The following is a 24,635-nucleotide window of genomic DNA, read 5'->3' on the forward strand; positions in this document are numbered from 1 at the left end:
GATAAAATGTTAAATTATTGAAATATTTATCAGTTTCAGTAAACCTCTAGTACTGTACTCTTTCTCTACTTTTACAACCAAGTGTTTTACCTCCTAATTCACTGATGCATGTGGTGATCAAATATGTAATTATCAAATACATGCTGGCTACACAGGTGTTCCAGTTTCTGTCTCTTTAGGAATCATGTGCTTCCATCCATGATATTTAAGCAATAGATTTACACAGTTTTCTCCCCCTTACCTCAAGCCAGGATATGTTTGGGGTTCAAAGTTTGTCTCTGTAGTTTTGCACTGGAGCTATGAGGTGAATGTAGCTAACAAGAAGCTTAATCTTCACCCAGTTAGCACTGCAAACTGCATTCACACATCACACAATTCAAACTGTGTTGAGTTTTTCTCAATTAGCCTCGCATGTGTGGTGTCTGACACTGTAAGACACACTTTTATAAAAGTTATCAAACGTACATGGCTAAAAACAGCAGTAGCAGCCATCTTGAAGTCTGAGCTTTGTCCAAACATTTGTCCATTTTTATAGACAAAAGTCATGACAACACATATGATAACAATGAGTTATGAAACAGCCTCAGAGAACACATTAGCAAGCCTATATGAGATTATTTGATAAATGGGTGATGCATTTGTGCTGTTTGCAGAATGCTCAATGATGGGTATGTGCTTCCATTACTTGTTAGCTACATTATACTGTATAATGATAAGTTTTCTCAAACATTTTTGGGGGGATTTTTACAATTTTCTTCCCAATGTAGTCATATCCAACTCCACTCTGCAATCCTACAGTAAGTAGGCCAACAGTGGTCTTATTTGTGAGAACTGACAGTAAGTAAAATGGTAAAGTAAGGAAGTAAGCAAGTAAAGTAGATAAAGAGTAGAGTAGAGCTCCAGTACAGCACATTTAGGGTTTCTGAGACAGCACTGCAGGCTGTTTATATCCACCTGTCTCTCCTAAACTTCTTCATTCCTTCATTTTGGCCCTGAAATTCACCCCAGCTCCAGCATGCTGCTGAGCCTGAGAGGCTCCTCTGGGGATTCTGAAAACACTAGTGGACGGAGGATGCAGGAGAGGAAAAATAACCACTCCATACCCTGCATCTCCTTGCATCAATATTTCAGGGCCGCGTCCGCACAATACATTGGAATCTCAGCCTCCTTTAATATTTGAAAGTTTAATAATTCATGTAATAAAAATCTGTTTTTTCTCCTCCCTCCTGTGTGATCTCCTCTTAGTGGTACCCAAAGTGCTACTAGTAGCAGAACAGTGAGGTGGTGGCAAGTTAAAAGAGAAAGAAGAGACTTTTAAGTGAAAGAGGGTGTGTGTGTGTGTGTGTGTGTGTGTGTGTGTGTGAGGTAAGAGTGTGAGATATACCCAGCATTCAGGCCTATCTATAGCCTACAGTGACTTTTCTCTCAAAGGTTTTTGATGTGAACACAAGGGATTAAAGGAATTACACCCCTTCATTTATTTAATTTGCAGTCAAAACAGCTATTAAGTTATTCATTTTTCAGGATATATTTTTGAAGAGATTAGATATAAGATAATCCACTTGCATAAGGAAGGGAAAGATCAAAAATCAAAGCAAAAGAAAGTGAAAAAGCAGGAATTTCCAAAAGTGCAGTTAAAAGATATTCAAAAATCTAGAGAAAATGGGACTCCTAACAGTGAGGCAAGACCTGGTGGACCACCAAAACTGTCCCAAACAGATAAACAGCACTTAAAGATTTTGTCTTTGAGAGAGAGGAGAAAATCAAGCTCCACACTTGCTTCACGTCTGAAAAAATCCACAGGTGTTTCTGTCCATCCTTCCACTGTGAGAAGACAACCAATACTTCGAGTCTGAAAGGATGTGTAGCTGTCAAGAAGCCATTAATGAAGAAAAAGAAGAAAGGAAAAAGCAGAAAACTGACAGAGAAAATTGAACAACTTGTACTTAATGGCCATTTTGACAGGAAATTAAATACATGAAGGTTGGTTTCTGACTTTTGCAGTCAGTAAGTTTTCATTCAACAAACATCACCAATTACAATTTCTGCTGTAGCATTTCTGAAAGAAAATGGCAACTGAAAAGATAAAAAGTGAAAAATAGTATTGGTAAAAGACAGTAATCCTCTGTTTGGTGATCTTCAAAAAAGATGGCCTCTGTAAAATTTACCAGCTATTGACAATCAATATGCTCAAAAATTAAAGCCAGTCAACAATCATTTTACATTAACTTTTTCACTCTCTGTCCACTTCATTAGGTTGGATCTACATTAAGTGTCTATTTTATCAGGTCCACTTACCATACAGGTGCACACTGAAACTACAATTACAGACTGTGCAAAATTTGTCAGTCAAAATTGTTCTTCAAATTGATGGAGAATGTGTTGTATAAGGTTCTGTATAGCACCTTTGTGAAAATGGCTCTACATAGCACCAAAAAGAGTTCTTCTATTTTTACTATGTCAAGCTTGTAGCAATAAAAGAACCCTTTTTGGTGCTATATAGAACCATTTTCAAAAAGGTGCTAAATAGAACCTTATACAACACATTCTCCATTAATTTGAAGAACCACTTCACCATGCAGTGAACCATTTAGGCATGAAATGTTTTTTTTTATATAGAACTACTTTATATAGAATTCCTTGTACTAAAGAACCCTTGAAGAACCATCTTGTTTAGGAGTGTAGACTATCTCGTATCTTTGCATATTAGTGAATATAACCGAATATTCTGCAACATCTAGTGGGAAATTTTGATAGACAGCAATTGAAGTATTCTGAGGAAAAGTGGGAACAGAGAACTGGACTGAAGTGGGATTAGGAATTGCCGTTGACTTTACTAGCTCAGACTGCACTGATCCATGACAGCAGTGTCCTAAACGCTCTCCTTCACAGCAGCGTTAACTCCACCTCACAGGCTGAAGCCTCTCTCAGACAGATGAGCAAACCATGAGTCCTTCAACACTCGAGGAAAAGAAAGAGAGCAGCTTTCGGCTCTTCTTCTCTGCTTTTACGCGCAGGTAACTGATGAGCCTGTGATTTATTTCTTTCTTTTTCTCTCACAGTCACAGGTGCTCCACTTCTCCTGGACTGAGGAGAAATTGTTTTGAAGCTTCAGTCCGCAGAGAGCACAAAAATCCTCTCCTGCTGTGTTCAGTGCGTTACTTTCCAAAATACCTTCAAAAAGGCTATTATGGTTGAATAGCAAAGCCATTATTTGAAGAAGCTATTCCTGCCGAAGGGATGAACTACTAGAGAAGACTAAATCTTTCTGCTGTGCTGCGTTGAGAATTACCTGAAGGAAACCGAAGAAGAAGCGGAGAAGAGCAAACTGAGTATGTAAAACTCTGAGGAAGGCTAACGCTAACGGTGGAGGTGAAAGGATACTGTTGGATATTAGCCACTTTTTTGAAGTATACGTCGAGTAAGTCGTCACATTTAGGCTCTTTTTCACTGAGAAATACAAATGAAGTGGATTTAAACCACACAGGGCGAGTTAGTCAGCAGTTTTGAGGTCACCTACCTGCTCTGCTAAACTCTCAGTGGCCGCTTTGGAGACGCCGAGAGGCGGACAGTGAGCTTCCACTACCAGGGCTTCTTAAAGGTAATGAAAACCAGCACTTTAACCACTTTATAAGTACTTTTAGCACCAATGTGTGTTTTAGTCCTATTATATTTAAAGAAATATTATGTGGTTTTAAATGGTTTAAAAAATGGTTTCTAATTCAAATGAATACATCCAAGTGTATTTTAGTTTTAACTGACTCTTAATCTTCTCATAAGATCAGTTATTTTAAAGGTGAAGACATTTATATGTATATTATAAGCTGTCAGGATACCTAAGGACACTGTACACAGAAGATAAAATACACAGAAGACAAAATAAAAATAAAAAATTAAATTAAAAATTACAAAATTAACAAACAAAAAATTGTGTATAGAATATATATGTATATAGAATATACTATGTAATATCAAAGTATTATGCAGTTCTATAGAAATCTCACAGTTTCTTATGGTATTATTATAGATCTTTTTTGTAAGGGCTGATGTTGAAAAGTGCTGAAATTGCTTACAGCTACTAAAAATTACTAGGTCTACATGTGTAAGTGCTCATTTTATATACCCTGTAGACCTTTAAGTTTTCAGTAATAAAGGAATTAATAAGTGAATTCAAGTTAACTGACATCTTAATCTTGTCCTCCATAGAAATGGCTTAGAATCCCCCACCCATCTTCATTCTCAGACTTGCACCCATAAATGCATACGCAGGGGTGCATCTACAGTCACACACGCACACCTCACACAAACACAAGTGCATACTCCCACACAAGTCTTCCTCATTCTGTCAGACAAGCTGTCGACCTAGGTCTAATGTCTGCACCCGAAATATATAATCATAGAAGTAAACAGTGGGTACAGTGCCATCGGCCTTTGTTTGTTCCATGAGCTGATCATAATTGGACCTGACGTTTAGTGCATTGTTGTGGTTTAACTAACTTTAGAAGGCATTGAGAGCAAACCTGTCACTAATGATAGTGCTTCTGAATGTTTTTGTTGACTTTTAATGATCTTTATGTTGGATTACATAAAGCTTGTTGAGTAATTTGAGCATAACGATGACCACTCTGTGTGGGAGTGAATGACCTTGCTGGCCTGGGGTGAGTCTAAATGCTGCCATCGTTGCATCTGAATTTCTAATTGAAAAGCCTAATGAGATGCACCGGTGAGCAGTCAGGCATTGAAAGAAGCATAGCCAGTTAGCTTTCAGTTCAGGTATCTTTCAGTTTTCTCCGATCCAGGTGGAATTTTAAAGATGTTGCAGCATCCAAGGTGATTATTGATTCACGTAGATCGCAAGTTGACGAGTATGGTTTGTTTTCTGATACTATGAGGCAGGTCATTTTCAGTAGAGAATAATCTTTGACAAACATATAGAAAAATCAAACAAACTTTTTCTTTGCATATTCATGTGGCTCCTCATTAAGCTTCTCATGAAGTCATCTCGTGTTTCCCAGTGGATTCTATTTTGGGGCTTCATTTTTGTCCCACTAATGCACAACCAGCTGCATTGTACCATGATGGTCCTACAGTGTGACATGTTTTTGGCTGCTGTCCCACATGCCCCTGAATATCGTCACAAAAATGGCATAATGAAGATTGGATGTCTATGTCATTTGAAGGATAGCCACATCTTATTATACACCACGGTGAGCATTTAGCTGTGAGGCAAAGTTTCAGCAGCTCCAGCACAGCCAACTTAGTGGCAGATTCATTGCTGCAGTCATGTGATCATTGTGTAATCTTGTTTCATTACATCCAGTTAGTTCACTGGTTTATATGATAATGATTCATTCTAATATGATGATATTATTGTCGTTTTTCTCTTCCTCTTGTGCATGTGTGCAGGGTGTTGATGGAGAGGATTTCGAATGACAGCCGGAACAGTGGTCATCACAGGAGGAATCATAGCAGCAGTCATCTTATTGACTATTGTTACGGTGCTGTGTTACTGTAGGCTGCAGGTAAATACACTCATCCATGTCTGTTAGGGTCAGAATTAATACACTCAGTTACTTGCAGTTGTAAAGGTAATGTGGGTAACCTCTAAAATTACTTTCAGAGAAGAGTTTAGTGGTCAAATTATGTGATTTTATAGTTGTTTAGAAATACAGTACTGTGCAAATGTCTCAGCACCTGAGAAAATTATATTTCAAAAAGCTAATTTTCTGGTTTTAAGCATTTATAGGCTCAGAAAAACACTAATATTAGAATAAAAACAAATAATATTAGTAAGTAGTAAGTAGTGATTTCCAAACCTCTCCTCATGGTAGCCCAGTATTATTTGTAGTAACTGGTTTGACTAATTAATACTTCATTAATGTTGATAGAAATGAACATATGCATGCGATGCCTCAGGATGTCGAAAAGAAATCTGGAACCAAAAATCTTCTAACATGCTCACAAAATATCAACTACTTCTTATTCTAATGTTATATTGTTTTTACTGGCAAAATCATACTTACTGCTGACATAAATGGTTTAATCAGTTTGCTTAGATGCCTTAGACTTTTGCACAGTACTGCATATTATTACAGCTGTATGCAAAAGATAGGCCACCCCTGGTCAAATGACATGTTGATTTTTTAAGTGAGAATAAGTGAACACATCCTCTACAGAGAACACACTACTGCACATTTTAATGCACAAGTACTGTTAATTTACTGCATGTACCATCTTTGACGTGTGGCCTGACCAAAAGTTAGGACACATTTTATATTTGTTTTATTTTTTTCCAGTGTGTTAAATAAGTTGTGCAATAAATTTTTCTGAAAAATGACAAATCAAAGTGTGTTCTCTGTAAAAGATGTGTTAACTTATTTTCACCCAGAAAATCAAGAAAAAATGTTATTTGGCCGGGATGTCCAAACGTTTGCATATGATGATATAAAATCAAGATATCAGCTGTGACCTTGCATGATCTTGATGAACTAGTATAGCCTTAATAGCTTTAATGTAGACTACAGTTCAAAAGTTTTTGGAATCACTTGTCATATTAATACATGTTGTAAATTTATATCCAATGATAACATGTACAATTTTAAACTATTTTAAAATCTAAGTCATTTATAAATTCTGAACTAGACATCAAAAAGGTGTTTTACTCAATATTTTAAGTACTCTGGAAACAAGAAGTTGTTAAATAAAATGATACATAATTGTTACATTGTTAGGTAATTACAGAATAATGTACAGAATTACCATTTATGAAATATAAGACATTCTGAATCTTCTTAATATTATACAGGTATGTCACTAATTTTAGAATTATCTACAACAGAGTTTATCAGTCTGGATGCATCTCAAATGTCTCCATTTGAAAAATTACATTCTGAAACACTCTGTCTGCTAACGTATAATGGAAAACACATTCTCATATCTCTAAAAAAAATTGGTATTGGTATAAATCGTAATATAGCACTGATATTTCTTGTTTGTGTAAAGCCTACTCCCAACAACATCTAACATTAAAAAACATTTTTCGAAAGTGGTCTATAATGTGTTTTGCAGTGAAACTCTTTTTCCTTAGCTTTTTAATAATTATTTAAAACATGTGACGTTGCACAGGACCAACATACATAACCAATAGAATGCTATATAATATGTAATACCAGTACAATAATGAAAAAATATTAATTAGACATTTTAAGTGGTTTAAATTCTGAACAGTTGTGTATGAGATTGCTGTCCATTAGCCACTATTACATAGATAGTTATGATGATTACTAAGAATCATCCTTCACTTTGCTTCTTCAATCTCTCTCCTCTCCTTCAAACACAATCGAATTTTGAAACTGGCCTCATCTGTCACTACAAGTATTACTGCTGTAAGAGAGAGGGGTCAGAGGGGGAGGAGGAGGAGCCTGACTTTACCAAATCATCCCCCAGTCCACCACAAGAACTAAACCCCAGCCCTCCTAGTTCTCCGAGTCCTCCAAGCCCACTGAGCTTTCACCCTCCTCCAGAGTACTCGTCCTCTAATCAGCTTCTCATGACCGCCGAGCCTTATGAGCCCAATGGACCGACCATCTGCAGCCGCTACAGCCCCGCGCTACCCCGCAGACCCATTCGCTCCTACACTTTCTGCCCCTCCTGCTCCGGCTACCTGCCCTTCTACCTGAATCCTCAGGAGGGGCTGCGTAACGGCGGGGGTAGGATCAGCTACAGGACTGTGCAGCAGCAAGAGTTAGACCTGCCTGTGGTGCCTGTGGACATGCCTAACTTCAACAAGCTCAACCTCATCCGCTCCGTTACTATGAGGGAGGTGGTGACTCACCACAGCGTCAGCACTGATGTGTAGCACCACTCGATGGAGAGGGGCAACTGGACGAAACTTGATGAGGCACAAACCATTCCAGGGAACCCTATTTTAAGACTCATATATGACTTATAAGTTTCTTAATACAAAACTAAAATGTAAGATTTGTATTATGTTCAAGAGATCACAGCATTTTTGATGTGGAAATGCCATATAGATGCACATGCTATGGTTAACCTGTACACATAGGTAAATGTGTATACGCTAGCCATGTAGAAGCTTATTTATCTGATAAAGGACATGACATGGAAAACAGCAATATGGACATGCTTCACAATGTTTAACTAAGCAAGAGGGCTCACTAATGGCATGCAAAACTTGAATAAGATCTGAATAGGTTAATAGTCGTGTCATGTAGTCTGTAGTGTCTATCACTGTAGTAAAGTATTAGACCATGAAAACATTTGTGTTTTTTGTACCTGTTTAACTGAAACTATAATGTGCTGCTCTTTGAAGTCATGAAATTATATGTATAAGAGTGTTGACTTTACACACAGGGATATGGGCCTAAATGTGTGTTTTATCTGTTGTTTATCTATTTGATTGCAGATTTTATTTGTGCAGATATATTGTGTTGGCTTGGTCATTTTGAGATTTCACCAGTTTCTTAATGTTTTATATTTTGTCACCTTATTCAAGTCATTAAATTGGTTCACCTAATTGACTAGTCAGTAGTTGCTATGCACATTTCTGTCAATTTTTTTAATGGAATGTTTTGTGGTATAGCAGCAAATTATGCATGGCTGTGTTCTGTGACTGGACCAGCAGGTGGCGTCAGTTCTTTCACTCAGACACTCAGCTGTTCACCGCTTTAGCAACAGCTGAAAAGTTATAGGCATGTTGGAATAGGCTGTCCATTGCTTCACTGTCTGTAATATTGAGGGTAGAATGATCTGAATGAGTTACTCCCATGCTTACTTTGAACCAAGCCAAAATTTCAAAAACTGCCTAAACAGGTTTTTCTTCAAACCTTCAACATAAAAATGTGTTTGATTTTACTGGACCTAAAAATACCACACGAAAGCACTGGTGATAGCATCCTATTTATCATATTTTGAGATGTAACATAAAATGTGCAATTTTTCTACAATAAAAGAAAATTATTTCTACTTTCGATTGCCTTTTGTACACTGAGGTAACAGCAACGCAACATTATATTAGCTGGATTGTGTCACAAAGGAGCATTATATAAATTGCATACAATTTCAAATATTACATGTTCAAGTGTCAGGACTCACTCAATGGCAGATAGTAAGACGCAGGAATATCAAGCGCACAGGTGTTCATTCTTCCCTTGGTATCAAAAACAACTGGTTGTAAGGAAAAAATTAGTCAAAATGGGAGGAAAATAATGCTTAAAAGAAACACCTGCGCTGACCAATAAATAAACATTAGAAAAGCAATGGTCCAGCAACATTTCAATAAGATAAAAAACAGCAGAGCATTGGAACTGGCAGTGGATGAAGAGTCAACTTGTGTTTAGACATACAGTACTAAGTCTTCCATCATTTGCCAGAGGTAACATTCAATACTGACCCCGTCTCTGCCAGTTTAATGGATCATAAATACTTTCATGCATTATAATTACGGTTCACTGAGCAATAATCAAAATAATTTAGTGTTTCCTTAAGGTATCCCACTATTGCAGGACTTTGTCATAAAATATGTATTGTAACTATAATACTGACATCAATGGTAGTTTAATGTAGCTAGCTTAATAAAAATAAAACAATAAAAGTTATCCAAAGAAAATAAACTGCAGATATTCAGTCTTTGGTCCACTATTCTGCATGGATACTAAATACTAGATATTCATAACTTTGGCTTATAAAACATCTTTGAAATTCTGGCTTTCACAAATTACCCGATGGCATTAGTCCTAATAGAGTGCACTGGTCTAATTCTTATAAAAGGGCAGTGGCTCTTGCCCGTGTGGTAATTCAGGGGTCGAGGACTAGGAGGCTCGTAGATTCCGGCACGAATGGCAGCAGGCCTTGCTGTAATACCAGTGGCTGCACAGGTTGACCTTCAGAGCCAGAGAGCAGTTGGTGGTGGGACGGTCCTGGCAGTTCTCATCTATGTAGAAAACCAGCCATTGACAGTCTGGGTTAGTTATGACCTCATCAAGGAAATTTAATTATCTTAAAACCTCTTTTTTATAGTATCCATAAAATTTCCACCTGTAGGTCCCTCAATTATACATTTTTTTCCTTCAGAAAAGTGTTTTTGTGTTTAAATGCATTTTTTTCAGTTGTACAAGATTTTTATATCAAGAAAGCTGCATTTGTTCTGCCCATTTTATCTTAGCACAGCCGTCTTTGTGGAAAGGTTTGAATTGTTTTCACTCCTCATTGCTTGCCAGCAGCCCAACACAGTGTCACTACATTTCACACACAGACAACCAACAGTGTTCTAGTCTGATAATAGAGGTAGAGGAAATTTTGTTTTTGATTACAGTGTTTAAAAATATCTGAGTTGATTTCCATTCCATTGACAGAATGGCCACTAGGGGCCTGCAGAATTTGTTCAAAATTGGTGTAGCCTTCAGTCGTCAAGAACAAAGGATAGCACCAATGTCTGCATGCGTGACTGTCCATGAGTGTGTAATGTTTTCCACTTTGAGGTCTACCTGGAGGTTCGGTGGGGCAAGGCTGCAGGGCACAGGTCTGCTTGTTAACAGGCTTGGTTAGAGGGTCACATCCACGAACAAGCTCTCTTCCCTGGTAACACTTCACATCTCTCATTCTTACGCCCACACCACACGTCTTGGTGCACTGTCATTTGAGGAACAGTGAAAGTGGTGGTCATAAATGATAGCGCACTATACTTAAATCTCTATGTCTTTCTTAAAAGATTCAATAGTGCAAGATACAAGAAGAGTAACTGGACTACAGCTACCAAGCAGAGTAGATATGGTTTAATATATTATAAACAGGAAGATGTATCAGTATGTAGTAACACCACAGAACTATTGAAGCTAATTTCCTACCTCAGACCAAGGTGTTGTGTACCACTTGAAGCAAGGTCTCTCAAAGCACGTGTCTTCGTCCGTTGGTCTCTTGCTAGCGTCACATTCCTCATCCTCGTGGATTTGAAACTTGCCACCGGTGATGCCAGCACACAGCACAATCCTCCTCTTCGCACCACGTCCACATGTTGTGTTGCACTGAGATGAGAAAAAAAGCTCACTAGCTGCAAAGCCTTCTTCAGCTTAGATATTTTTGACTCTCTGTACACACTATTGCATCATTTGACATTTTTATATATCCATGTTATTTGGGAAACAACTAAAACTACTGGCATGCTTCATGGTGGTCCATGAAGGCCACAATGCCTGCAGAAATCCCCACTCTTCATAACACTGCATAATTATATTAATGAGCTCTCCTTGGGGCTAAGCCCCAAAACTCCTTAGGAAGCATATTCCAACTGAATGTCTGTTTTTTTGCTAATTTCTCACCCTTTCCCAGTCCTGTGCCAGCCAGTGTGGAGGACACTCTTTGTCTCCACAGGGATGAATGGCCAGAGGCTTGTTCTCAGGTGAACACTGGGATTCGGGCACTACTCGGCCCTCTGGAGTTTTGCAGTACACATGCCGAACCATCTTCCCTTGCCCACATGTACCTGAGCACTGAGTATCAAAGGGAAAGAGACAAATAAGATACAAACAAAATGAACTTTAGTAACTTAACTTTAGTGTATATTAACACTGATTTAACTGGAGTTTGGTAAATTCACAGTTAATGTAGCTGACTCTTCTCTGTGAGTCATAGCATGTCCTACCGGCCCCCACTCAGACACTGTCCATTGGCGCTCGCAAGGTGGACCGGTGCAGTTCTTGGCAGATGGAGGGCGGGTTGCCTCATCACATGGCCTGATCTCATCCGAACACCTTACCTCACGGGTTACCAAGCTTCTACGACCACATTTTGCTGGGCACTGCTCAAAAAACAACAAACAACTTTTATGCTCTAATAAAATTCTAATAAAATTCTTGTTATTTTGTGGTGGACTGAATTATCACAGTATTCTTCTAGCTACTAAATAGACTAGAATAATGAAACAGAGAAATTTAAGTTTTTTTATCTTAAACATTTTAACCCCTTAAACTGCAGGAATTGGTTTGTGGGCCCACCCTTCAGCTTTACGGTCTTATTAGTACATGCAATAAATTTAATTTCATGTTAGAAAATTATTTATAGTAGTCACTGTATAATAAGTCTTAAGATTAGTAAGCCTGGAGTTTAAGGGATCACTCAAAGCCATGAAATATTTGACAGAGATGGACAGAATTTGCTTTCCCTTCAAATTAATAAGCCTGCAGTTTAAGGTAAATCAAAGCCATAAAACACAAGTCACATCTATAAATCAAGCAAAACACAAGTCCCTCGACCCACCTCTAACCACTCAGCTACCTCCCACTGCGGGCCGCAGGTAGGGCTCTTGCAGGGCCTGCGCTCTGGGGGGCGTTCTAGCTCAGCGTCGGTACACAGGTCACTGTAGACTGAGCTGTCCAGGCCAGGCGCCAGCATTTTCCAGCAGCGCACCTGCCTGAACTGAAAACCTTCACCACATGTCCGAGAGCACTCGCTCCAGCTGCTGGCCTCCCACCTGCAGAAGGTGATGAGAATATTTGATGCATGCTATCAGACTGATGACATCAGTTTCAATACCAGTCAAAATATCTGTTGGAAAAGTGAAATCCCAAAAGAGGTTCCCAAAGTCAGTACTTGGGACCCCACTTTCAGCCCAGGTTTCCAGGTCTGACTGTTGTCAGTTAGCATTAGCATCAGTAACATCATGCCCATTCTTTAAAAAAAATAACTCTAACTTTATAAATTGTGTTTTGAGATTGTATTTTGAGGTACTGTGGAAAGTGAAACAAGTGAGTAGGGATATCTGTCCACTCCCCTCCTCAAACAAATAGATTTCAAGTGAAACAACATGACTGGCAAAGGATTATCACTCCCCTCTCACTCCACCTACAGCATACTGTCCAACCACTATGCCCAATGTAGCAGACCGATTTTTATGTTGTACCACTAAATTATGTCTTATTAATTATGTATTGCTTATAGCTACTTTTAAGTGTCTTGTGAATATTTATCTTCGAGTTGCCATAAAAAATGCTAATTAGGATGTTTTCATGGAAGCTAGTTGCAAAGTTAGCTAACCTAGTAAACAATAAGCTTCTCATGTTATTCTGGGTATGCTTTTCAGGTAAATTAGTTAAATGGTAAGTTCAATGGCAAGTATCTAAAGCCTGCTTGAAAAAAACACAATGTCACTAGATGACGCCATGTGCTAATTAGCATATTGTCTAGTATCAGATGATGTCAGCCCTTTACATCTTTTTGCTTCACTCCTGCTTTTTGTGCTCCATATACTGTATTTTAATATAGCCAAATTCCTAGTAAATCTGTTCTCACTGCTGCTCTTCTGCTAAAAGTCTGATTCTATAACCATGACATCTGACAAAATCACTATACCCCTATAATTTAAAGACAACTGCTGTGCTATGATTTTGTCTATATTTCCATGTTGGATGTTCCGTTTTCAGTGTGATAGTAAGTGATAAGACAGTGATAATGGTCAAAACGATCAGGTTAAATTGTTTAGATTAAAACAAAGGAAGAACAAACAATACAGATTAGTGATTGGTCCTTGGCAACACTTTCCACACTCGCAGCTCATTTCCATCTCTGTCAGCTGCCATGCGGACTAAACGTGCTGCTTCACCTCTCTGCTACTCACTGAACAGCGTAGATGCAGAGAGAAGTTTGCCTCTCGCTCGTGGGGCTGTACTGGCAACTCTTTCAGGACCCAGGAACCAAAAAAGCTTTTAAAGCGTCAGGTTTTCATGGAGGTTTGAGCTAAGAAAGCTGCCCCTTCAGATGAGCTAATGTTTAAGCTAATGCTACAACCAGTCAAAGCAACGTTAGATACTAATGATGACATGCATATGATGGGAATTAATTTTTATCTTTACACATCTTTACCTTATTTTAGATACTGTGGGTAAAAGCGTTATGTTTTCATGTCTGATGAGTCATTGGTGTGGGAGAACAATGGGCCTCATTCACCAATATCTTCGTAAGTTTTTAGTTTTATATAAATTAGTTCTTGAAAAAGGTCCTAAGAAAAAGTCAGATTCATGACGTGTTCTTAAAATGCAGAATTGTTCGCACCTTCGTGCTCTTGAGTGTGTGTAGATTCTGTTTTTACCTAAGAACAAACCCTGAAGTGGGTTTTAAGAAGAAATTTCTTCTTAAGAACAGTTGGTGAATGAGGCCCAATGTTCTTTTTCCTTTCGCTCTAGAGCCTGTTTCTGTTAGTATGGCATACATACCTAGGCTGGCACTCCCTTCCAATGCAGAAGTCATGGACAGGTTCAGGCCGAGTCAAAGCATCACAGTAAGTGTCATCCACCTCCACACCGTCATATCGCACACACATAGCAAACGACTTTGCCACACCTTTTGCAAACAGAGCCATCACAGGAATAAAACAGTGAAAAAGTAATAAGTATGTAGCCACTTAGAATCATTTTAAATGTGAGTGTGGGATAGAGGGTATGGTCAGTACCTATTGAGCAGGTCATACTACATGGCTCTTGAGATGACAGTTTCCAGCGATACATATCTGCTGCACTCAGTTTGTTCTTCTGTAGCAACCTCTGATGACTCCTAAGGGAGGACAAAGAGTGTAATCAGTTACATCTCAGGTTGGACTGATTTCCAACTGTCTGCATCATATATTACATAAAATATATGTAGTTGTTAAATCTGAGACATCAAGCGGTACGTCAGTCATAAAATCACAAACTTTTTTGTCATTTCTGGTCACACGCATTACCTGAAATGTCAGGCATGGAAAACTGTGCAATGCTTCACTGAAATACAAGCAAATATAACCTACGCCTTGTGATTCCTGTAAATTTATCTGATGTGACAGGCATGGCCTGTACCCGAGTGATCTATGGCGCTTTTTTCCACAAATAACAAAACACCATGAGTTATGCCTTTCAGAAAGGCCGTCTTCCTCACGCTCAGTCTCTCCTTCGCTCTCTTTCCTTGCCTGGAATCTCTCTCTTTTCCTTCAAGTGCGAGAAAGGGCGTGTCATGTGATGTGTTTTACGATCTCTGGCAGGGAGGCTGGTGAAGCGGTGTTTGGACACATTGCAGGGAAGCCAACATGAATTATAAATATGATGGAATGCAATCCCACCAGCCCTCCGCTTGGCCGTCTCTCCTCACCACTCTTTGAATGTCTCTGAGAGCGCTAAGAAAAAAAGCTGTCCAAGGAGAGTCTGGAGCACATTCCATTCCCCACGAGCAGGGCTGTCCCAGCTGAGACCATCCTGCTCTTCTACATGTCTGTTACAGAAGGCTAGGGGACTGCTTGTGCTCTAGATTGACCCCTTAACATCCCAGGCTTATTACACACAAAGGCTTTTATTGTTCAGTAACTACAGGGATTTCAATGCAAACTGGTTAAGCTATTCTTAAGTTCGTGAAGTGTCAAATGAAACTTTGGGCCTGCCGGCAGGCCCATGGTCTGTTAAGGGGTTAAATAAATACCTCTATAGCAGCCCTTTCATTTAAAAGGACAAGTCCTTATGATGGAGAAGGCATAAAAAAGCTATGAACTGGTATTTCACTTGACTTTTATTAACGAGACTCATTACACTTATTTATTAACAAGCTTATTCCACTTATGAATGTGGCAACTTAGGCCACGTGACATCTTGCCAAGATCTGTGGCATACTGCTATGAAAAAAATGACTTCAGACTAGCCTTTACCTGGTGCGATTGGTGCGGTTGCTGCTCCTTAAGCTGGGGATCAGAGTCCTGTTCTGGAACAGGTCTCCCGTGTCATTGCGGCGGCGGCCCAGGGTAAACTCAAGAAAGGAACCGGTAAGGTTCCCTTGCTCTGTGCTGCTGTAGTCTAACTCCATTGGCTCTACTTCAGGGAAGAGGCCTCCGCCTTCACCAAGAAGCTGATTGGTTGAGATGTTAACGTGCATACGCTGCCTAAGAAACATTCTCCATATGAGGTTCTCAGAGTCTACCATTTCCTCTGCAGGTCTGCTGGCAGGCACAATGCCAGGAGCAACCACTCCACTTGGCCAGCTGCTATTGCCACCTTTTGAAATAAAAAGTCAAAAAGATGGACAAGTATGGTTAACATAGATATTAACGATTTGCTAATGATTTGAAAAGGATTCAGAGAAGTTTAGTGAAAGGTTGATCACTAAAAGCTACCATGAATACATCAACCACCTCTCAAATACCTATTTAGATTTTCACAATATTTCAGACAGTCTCAAAGGACATTCCACAGCATATTCTCAAAGTTGGCATTCGAAAGGACCACCTTTGCCTCATTGACTGCCCTCTTTCCCATGTGGTTGCGGTAGCTGGCATGACATGGAGGAGAGAAACGGAGAGATCAGAGCGGTAGCCTACCACAGTCAGGGGGCAATAACAGGCTCCTGCCCCTCCTACACTGAAGCCGGTCCCACAACACAGCCTTTCTCTCTTTCAGAACTCCAGCTCTCCATATAACGATTACATTCAGGCCTGGAGAAGCCAGTGCAAGGCCATTACCACACATGCCGGTGATCCACCAATTTTAACAGAGGGAAAATGTCAAGGCTTCCTGAAATTTTCATCCTCCCCGACTAATCTTTGTATTGGTGCTCATGCATTATAAAGGACTCCAAAGGCCCAGCAGAGTGAGTCCGCATTAAAAAGCTTGGCATTTTATCTCCTGCACAGTGATTACTCAGTGAACCATGTACAGCCTGTTCCTCTCTGCTCTCCTTATGCCAGGTAGCGTGAAAACGTCAGTATAGTGCACTAATCATCAGATTGAGGAATACGAGTTCATTTAAAAAGCGGACTAATATCAGTAATATGGTAATATTTTAGCAATGCTTCGCCAACGCTGCTGTTGACTGTTACTATCTTATCTAACCCTAAGGGAAAATCCTGTCTTTGACAGAAGATTTCTGTTCACATAGCTGCAGTCATCTTGCGTAATATTCAGATAGATCTGTAATATTTAAAATGGATAAAAAGAGCCTGATTATTGAATTTTTTGAAAAGCTCTTCCAAACACTTGACTACAAATTTGCCACACATTTCCATAAAACAGACTACACAAAAATTTAAAACATACCCGGATACTGAGGTGGTGTTGGAGCATCCTGCTCACAGTCTATGGCAGCTGTCTCCTCATACACTTCATTGGTCTCCTGGCCAGGCTGCTGTCTCTCTGCTTTACCTGGCTCTACGCCCTGTGTCCGCACCTGCTTCCTCTCCATCCCGGGGACAGCTTTGTCATATGCGCTCTCGTTGTGGGGCAACACAATGTCGATCTCCATGGAACCGTGGTGGCTGGAGCCCCTGTCTGAGCCGGTGTAAATGGGTGGTTGAGAGACTGGAGCGAGGGGGTCTCGCATTACCGTGTACTCGTAAGTGATGTAAGGGTTGCGACCATTCTGGTTCCAGACCTTGGAAGACAGAAGAAGCAGTCAATAGTGCACAAATAAGTTAGAACACAGATGGATATGAACATGTTTAGTAAATGTACAAGACTTGTACAAGACAAGCTGTTTATAGAACTGAATATCAATAGATCCACAGTCCATTTAGAGGGCACTGTGCATAAAAACACAATGCTGCAAAGCTTTGTACCAGTAGATGCCACATTCCTAGGTCATTAGTGCATCTTTGCTCATTGGATCATTCCATACACCACCACAAAATTGACACTTTGTGCCATTTTTCCAAGGGCAACGTATCGCAGTGCTACAGCTTATTCCATATGAGCCATGGCACCTCTGGCCTGCACTACGTCAAAGGCAGGGTCAGCCAGCCAATGAGATTACCCAGGGGCCCTTGGCGGCGGGAGGAAGGACCGCAGCTACAGTACCAGAACATTGATGGGCTGGTCGATGGGCCCTTTCGCCACGATGTACTCAATCCCCGTCTCATAGACATCGGTGGGCCTCCGGTACTTGAAGATTGTGCCTGCCACGTGGAAGTTCTGAGGGCTGTCTGCTTTGTATGCACCATTGAAGAAGAAGTTCCCTGCCTGGTCAGTCACAGCTGCAGTATAACAAGAGAAGAAATTTCAAAGAAGTTTATTCAAGCGGTTGTCAGGGGGGCAGTGAGTCCACTGATACATTACCCAGTGATAAGTCACGCTAATTGCAAAGACTTGATAAAGGATGTTGTTTTCCATGGCTGGATAGACTTGGAAAAAGAACATATCTTGCTTGCTTTAAGCAAAAGAAGAATATGTTTAATCACTACTGTAGGCTTGTGCCAAATCAGATATGCCATATTAGTTGATATGTTGCTCATTAGTGCAGCACTTATTCTAATGTCTAATTGCTTATTTCTGAATTATTAATTGTTAGGGTCTACACACCCAGTATATCTGCAGACTTCTTTCTCTCAATGATCTGGATGTCCCATGAGCCCTCTGGAATCTGGGTAATGAAGGAATATCCTTCAAGAAAGAAAAACACTTAATAAATTCATCAACTCTTCAATCAATGGTGACACTTGGTGAGGATGTACCACTGGAAGTGATGTGAATGTCCATACCAAGGCTGGAGGCCCCACGGCGGAAGTTTCCAGTTACCCTGCTACAGCTGCTCCCATCTCCTTTACACACACCACACTTGTCCAGTGTATTGGGAGAGAAGAGGACACCATCACATCCAATAGGCTGCAGAGAGGGGCACACTAATGGGTCATATGTTTTAGGAAGCTAATTAGCAATTAGTCAGAAGGAATATTAAATTGAAAACAGTCCAGCACCTCCAGATGTTTACATAAACATGAACAATGCTTACTGGAGCATGATCTGTTCAGTGTTCATCTGCCCATATGAGAGTGAGATCACATAAGTTTGTTGCCCAAACATTTACCTCACACCTGCCGTCAACACAGACTCCCCTGTAACTGCTATATTTGCAGGATGTTCCATCACGGGCAGGGACCATCAGCTGTCTCTGACCGTCCGAAGTAGTGCAGTGAAGATCACAGGGATTGCTGGAGATATGAACGTAGTCATCTACAGAATTAAAATTGTGGCATCAGTGTTTCAGGTTAAACATGCCTTACAGCTATCTATTCTAATGATAGCTACCTGGGTAAAGGGGTTTCCAGTGGTAATATTTTCCATTGTACACCTGAGAGTTGAACGACCAGCACTGCTCCTCTCTGAAACTCCTTCCAGTTGAGGGACACTCCTGTAAGTCATGATCTATGCTCAGTTGAGACACTGACACTATCAGAGGCCTGCTTGTCTCTTTGTTTTTCCTCATTTTTTAGCCATTATCGACAAAAGCAACACTGAATTTACTCATTGGCATTTCAAGTCTCTAACAAGTGAAAGTAGGTCTAATCTACATATAACTCTATTATGCTGTCAAATGTGGTGTCTGGCTTGTATTTCTAAGTGAAATGAGCAAATACACTGTGTGTGTGAGAGGAAAGGCAAGACTAATAGTATGAACTAACCTTTGTATTGCAGAGGTGGTACCTTTTTGCATTGCCTGTGCATGTCATGTTGTCCTTACCAGTAGTTGCTTTCTTTCTTTAAATGAAGGAGACTTGTGTGATTAAATTATTTAGTGACAGTTTTCTTTTGCATTCAGAAATCTTTAACACAGATACATTCAAATGCCTTCATTTCTAATTCAAGTTTAACTTCTCTCTCAAAGACCTCAAAATGATAACTGAAATTATACATGTATATATTATCCAGTAATGCCAACAATAGGGAACAACAACATATCGCTGCTGTCGGAAGAAAACCTTGTATCTCCATTTTTGCAAATTTCATGAAGAATGGGCCAAAAGAAATGACCCAAAATGACTTGGAAAAAAGTCTGGTTCCACTAAAGTAGGTTTTTTCCTTTTCCTGTAAAGTTACCATTTTGGAGATACAAGGTTTTCTTCTGACAACAGTAATATGCATAACCTTTTACTTAAATTGGCATATGCTTGTTTGAATACATTAGTTAAGCTTCTGTTTGCAAGGAACCCACAGACCTTTGCTTGAGACAGTGTCTCTCCTGAGACATGACCCCCCCTCCGCAAGTGCGTGTGCAGGCTGTCCACTTAGCCCATTCCCCCCACCAATATGTAGTCACCTCCAGCCCGTCTTCCAGACTGTTAGAGGCAACACCCTCATCCTGCAACAAACGTCGTCTATTCAGGAAGCACGTCAAAACTAGAAACCAGTTTCCTTGCAGAATACTGCCTAGAGTTTGCACACAATAATGCAGGTGTGGCAATATGAACTTACTCAGAAACTTGATTTTGGAAGGTATGTGGCCATTACTTACCTGTCCTCTAGTTGAGATGTTGCTCAGAGAAAAAGCCAAGGTTATGAGACCCAGGAGGACCATACAGCGCTCCCCATACTGGGCCCTTGACCAGGTCCTCATCCTGAGGGGAGAAGATGTGGTAAAAGAAAGGAAACTCTATTGCCTTTAGAAACACTAGTTTAATTAGTTCTGTTTAAAGGCATAAAGCCAGCAAGAGGATGTGGCTTTAAGCAAGTTCTCACCTAAAATTCAAAATACTCAAAATGGTACCTAAGGTGTCCTCAAATAAGCAGCACTGGCTATGTTGTATTTTTAGCATTGGTGTGGGACAGCTGTGGGCTGATTAATTACAGGCACCACAGGCCAATAGATTTTGCAGCTGGCACACCTGAAACCTCTAGAACTAGCATGAGAAACAGAGAAGACTCTGCATTTGGATTTGCATAACTGCACTGTTTAAATCTTGCACAAATGGGCCATTGTTATTCTCCCTTCACCTGAATGACCACTATTGACCGGAATGATATCAGGCATACTGGCAACACTTGACTGAAGGAAAGTCTTCAAGTCTCACATTGCCTTCTTCCATGCATCTGGGGTCTCCTCATCAGACCTGCACCTCCAGTTAGGTTGGCTCCTTAAAATAAGCAAACAGATCGTAGAGCTCTGTTTGCAGTCTGGCTTTTTCTGGCACTAAATATTGGTGACAGGTGTCTTAAACTACCCACAGGAGCACCTGGAGTTCATTATCCAGCCCAGACACAGCTGGAACACTGCCAGCTCACCAAACACCCTTCTCCCACAGACCCAGCGCAGCAAGCCCGCTGCCGTTGAGACAGACCTTCCTCCTCTGAGCTTCCCAGGACATGGAGGAGAGAGTAAACACAGGCTATCCTCCTCCCCCCTCCCCCCTGGGGCCTCTGCTCAGGGGAAAGGGGAGGGGAACAGGAGGTGTTTTTCTTTCCCTGGCAGCAGACAGACAGCAGGGCCGTTCCCCCGGGGTGTGGGGGGACCGGAGGAGCTAGCCCTGGTTTGGAGATCGGGAGCAGCAGACTCATCCTTCTCTGGAAGAGCTGCTTCTCACCAGACTTGGGGCTTCCTCAGTTCTCAGCAACCAACTCACGTTCGCAGCCCAAAATGGAAAATTGACAGGGTGGTCATTCATCACTTGCTGGCCAGCAGGCAGACGATATAGTCCCGAAGGCAGATAGAAAGTTTAGTAGAGGTCATTCACATCTCTCAGAGCTTGGCTGCAGATGAGCAACAAGTGTCTTGCATGATGTTTGTCCACAAAATGTTTAATTAGGTTTAACTGCACACATCAATGCTGCTTTATATCTAACACCATTGTTTTCCAACACTTGTCCTGGAGTATCCATGCCTTAAATATTGTGATATTTTCCTTGCTTAGCTTATTAACAAACCTTTTTCTGGGCATGTTAGAGCAGGGAAAATAATAAAATGTCCTGCATGACTAGGAACCACTTACCTGGCATGAATTCAGACTTACTTATAACAGGTCACTGATTTGAAAAACATGATGAAGACCACTATTCAAACTATTTGACACACCTTCACCTTTGAGGAAGAACCTGTTCTGCATCATGATCAGGATGCATTTCAGCAGGGTGAGCTGCTTTGCCCTTATCATCTGCGTGCCTTTTAAAGCCCCTTCCAAAGATCTGCTACCTGCAAATTTAATATTTGATTGTATTGGATCTTGTCCACCCCAGATTGCTCCCTGATGTCTTGTGGTTGCCCTCTGCTATTCCTCATCCTGACTGATTTATTCAGAAGCAGCTTGGTAGCCTAACATCAGATTGATCGCTCTCTTAACTTACAAATCTTGTAACTTACTAAACCACCCATTGAGTTTCGTGGGATTGTGGAATGCACCTTTCGAAGATTCTGAATATTTTATTTGAACCCTTCAAGTAGTTCGGTAGTGGAAGTAGCTATATTATCACATTTGTTCAAGCACTGATATTTAAGCTAAAACATTTTATGCCACATACTTCATTTGCATCACCACTATAATTTCAGTTCAGAAAAAAGAAATACAAATAGTACATTTTGATATTTTTGCTGAGTTTGCTGAGTCTCAATTACAAAATATACTATAGGTTCTTCTCATTTAAATCAAATACCCTTTCTTTACATCATGGGCTTGGATATTGTGCTGATGATGATGCTGATGATGATGCTAATTGTTGTTTTTTTGGTGTCCAAGATTTGTGGAAAAAAAACATTTAATTCATGCAACTTCACATTTTTGGTTGCAATATGACATTTCCCTGCCACCACATCAAAAGTTCTGTCCAAATAAATCCCAACTCCTGTCCAGTGGTTTACATCAGCATAGCTGTGCTGCAGAAAAGTCAACACTGTTTGGGTTTGTTTTGCTGTGGAACAAGTGTCTAGTCTGTCTGGCTTTTTTTCTAGCTGTCTCTTTTCAAAAAGTTGCTCTATTAACATACAAGGACACCCCCCCATACACACACACACATAGTCAGTAAATATTTACCCACATCCTTACCTGCAGTCCTCAGGGCTGTAGTGGAGCTGAGTGGTGGCTGGGCAGTGTGGGTGGTGGTGGCAGTGGTGGTCAGTAATGGTGTGCTCTGAGGATGTGTCTTGCAAGGAGGGTAAGGTGTACATCTGCATCCCTCCTCTCAGCTCCCCCCCCATCCCCTCATCCCTCCCTCCCTCACACCCACCCACCCTCTTGCTTTGCTTCTGGCCCAGCAGGAAGAGAGTGGCAGCGCTGGGGGAACGCCCACGTGAAAGCACTCAGCTGGTGCCAAGGTTGAGGGCTGCTGTTGCTGCTGCTGCCTCCGCTGCTGTTGCTGCTGCTGAGCTGTAGAGCAGAGCCTCGGCCCCAGGAGCCCCAGCCAGACTGCTGTCGACTGGGCTCGGCTCACAGACAGACAGGGAGGAAGTCGTCGTTTCCCACAGAGCAACCACCCACCCCCTCCTCCTCCCCTGCCCCTCCAGCACCCTTCTGCATCACAGCAGCCCAGCCCCCCCCTTCACCCTCTTTTCTTGGCCTCACAGTCTCATATCAGGCTCTCCTCAGCCTCCTTCCTAGCATTTAATGTCTAATCGTGTATGCCACTACTAGCCATGGGTATCACCTTCCAGAGAGACCCATCATTAACCCCTTAAACCATGAAGGCCTGTAGGCCTGAAGGAAGTAGATGATGAGAAGACTGTGATAATGCTAGAGCCTACAAAAAAAAGAAGCCTACACGAATGAAATAGAGAAATATATGGAGAAATACCTACACAAGATGAAATAAAGTGCATAAGAGAGTGAGGGTTTGGCCAGCCAAGGCAGATAGCTGAGACCACCATGCCTGCGTGTGAGACGCATGCATTTAAAGACCACATGTTCTCTCGGCTGCCCGTGCGTCTGCTCTGTGCATTAGGGACGCTCTGCTACACTAAAAGCTCAATCAAGCACTGCTCTCAGACCGCAGATCTGTATGGTGATAGACATAGTTCAGGAGATTTGCACAGTCGGCAAGTCTGGAGGAATGGCCGCTCTTTAAAAACCCTCAAATTACGAGGCAGCAAACACTAGAGGTGTGTGTGTGTGTCTGTGCATGTGTGTGAACTCACCATGCTTTGAAAGTGAGGTGTTGTGTGGGAAAAATGCTCTCGAGACATATTGGTTATAAACACACAAGAGGAAATACGAAAGAGTTTTTCCCATTGCTGGGTGTGTGCTGAGTAGGGGGTTAGACAAAGAATGATTTCAGACTGAAAGAAAAAGTAAAATCTCAACCACTAAAGCTGGAAATAACAAAGATATTTTAAATTTCCTTAAAAAAAAACTTTTAAAAACTTAAATGGTTTCATTTTTGTCAGTCCAAAATGTAATATCTTTCTAATTTAGGTAATTGTTAAGGGCTGTTTGATAGCTGCCACGATAGGGAATGTGTGGGTAAGAATCAATGGGCCCATTCTGACCTGGTGTTCTTATCCTGCCTAATGTACCACACATGAATGCATTCAGTGCACTCCCAACCAAAACAACTATTCCTCTCACATGAGAGAGTGTTGTGAGAAACTTAAATTTGCTGTGTCTGTTAGGACTACTGAACAGGCTCCACTATGCTACCTACCTGTATAATCTTCAAATAAACAGTTTGTGTTTGAAGGTGTAAGTGAACACTTTCCAGCATAGGTTTATAGAGATTTGTATTCATTTTGCCAGTATTAAGGAAAGTGGGTATGGTAAGGCAGAGTGGAGCTTTTTTTAAGGCAACACACATTAAATATCCTCCAGGAAAATCATCCAGGAAGTTTATTCTGTGACTAAAATATCTGCAGCCAAACAAATATGTGGTAGCTTTTGGTCATTTGCCACAGCCACTGCAAGAGAATATAAAAATACATACCTT

The 24,635-nt window shown here is 40.8% G+C and overlaps 2 protein-coding genes across 3 annotated transcripts; one reads left to right on the forward strand and one right to left on the reverse strand.

The window, feature by feature from the left end:
* The first annotated feature begins 2,797 nt into the window (after positions 1-2,797).
* LOC118827603 (protein FAM163B) lies at positions 2,798-9,006 on the forward strand. 2 transcript variants are annotated; one of them, XM_036599028.1, is made up of 3 exons: positions 2,798-3,601; positions 5,407-5,522; positions 7,376-9,006. In XM_036599028.1, the coding sequence occupies exons 2-3, from the start codon at positions 5,430-5,432 to the stop codon at positions 7,856-7,858; spliced, it is 576 nt and encodes a 191-aa protein (XP_036454921.1). In that variant the 5' UTR covers positions 2,798-3,601; positions 5,407-5,429; the 3' UTR covers positions 7,859-9,006. The 2 variants fall into 2 exon arrangements, with proteins under 2 accessions (XP_036454921.1, XP_036454922.1); XM_036599029.1 differs by having other exon boundaries at positions 2,798-3,017.
* Positions 9,007-9,120: 114 nt separating this feature from the next.
* On the reverse strand, positions 9,121-22,858 carry adamtsl2 (ADAMTS-like 2). Its single transcript, XM_036599027.1, has 19 exons — positions 22,766-22,858; positions 20,248-20,350; positions 19,952-20,094; positions 19,418-19,493; positions 19,044-19,146; positions 18,823-18,968; positions 18,497-18,620; positions 18,318-18,398; positions 17,817-17,992; positions 17,061-17,394; positions 15,680-16,022; positions 14,462-14,562; positions 14,226-14,352; positions 12,274-12,487; positions 11,660-11,815; positions 11,337-11,507; positions 10,866-11,042; positions 10,506-10,650; positions 9,121-9,952 (listed from the first exon to the last, which is right to left on the reverse strand). The coding sequence occupies exons 2-19, from the start codon at positions 20,347-20,349 to the stop codon at positions 9,831-9,833; spliced, it is 2,841 nt and encodes a 946-aa protein (XP_036454920.1). The 5' UTR covers position 20,350; positions 22,766-22,858; the 3' UTR covers positions 9,121-9,830.
* Between the last annotated feature and the right edge of the window lie 1,777 nt (positions 22,859-24,635).

The sequence above is a fragment of the Colossoma macropomum genome, unplaced genomic scaffold (genome assembly GCF_904425465.1).
Source record: "Colossoma macropomum unplaced genomic scaffold, Colossoma_macropomum, whole genome shotgun sequence".
NCBI lineage: Eukaryota > Metazoa > Chordata > Actinopteri > Characiformes > Serrasalmidae > Colossoma > Colossoma macropomum.

Excerpts from the sequence above, each read along its gene's own strand:
- LOC118827603 (XM_036599028.1), top strand. The coding sequence starts at position 5,430 with ATGACAGCCGGAACAGTGGTCATCACAGGAGGAATCATAGCAGCAGTC. Across the intron at positions 5,523-7,375 it reads TGTGTTACTGTAGGCTGCAG|TATTACTGCTGTAAGAGAGA; the intron begins GTAAATACACTC and ends TGTCACTACAAG.
- adamtsl2 (XM_036599027.1), bottom strand. The coding sequence starts at position 20,349 with ATGAGGACCTGGTCAAGGGCCCAGTATGGGGAGCGCTGTATGGTCCTC. Across the intron at positions 11,043-11,336 it reads TGGCACAGGACTGGGAAAGG|TGCAACACAACATGTGGACG; the intron begins GTGAGAAATTAG and ends TTCTCATCTCAG. Across the intron at positions 9,953-10,505 it reads TTGCCCCACCGAACCTCCAG|ATGAGAACTGCCAGGACCGT; the intron begins GTAGACCTCAAA and ends TTTTCTACATAG.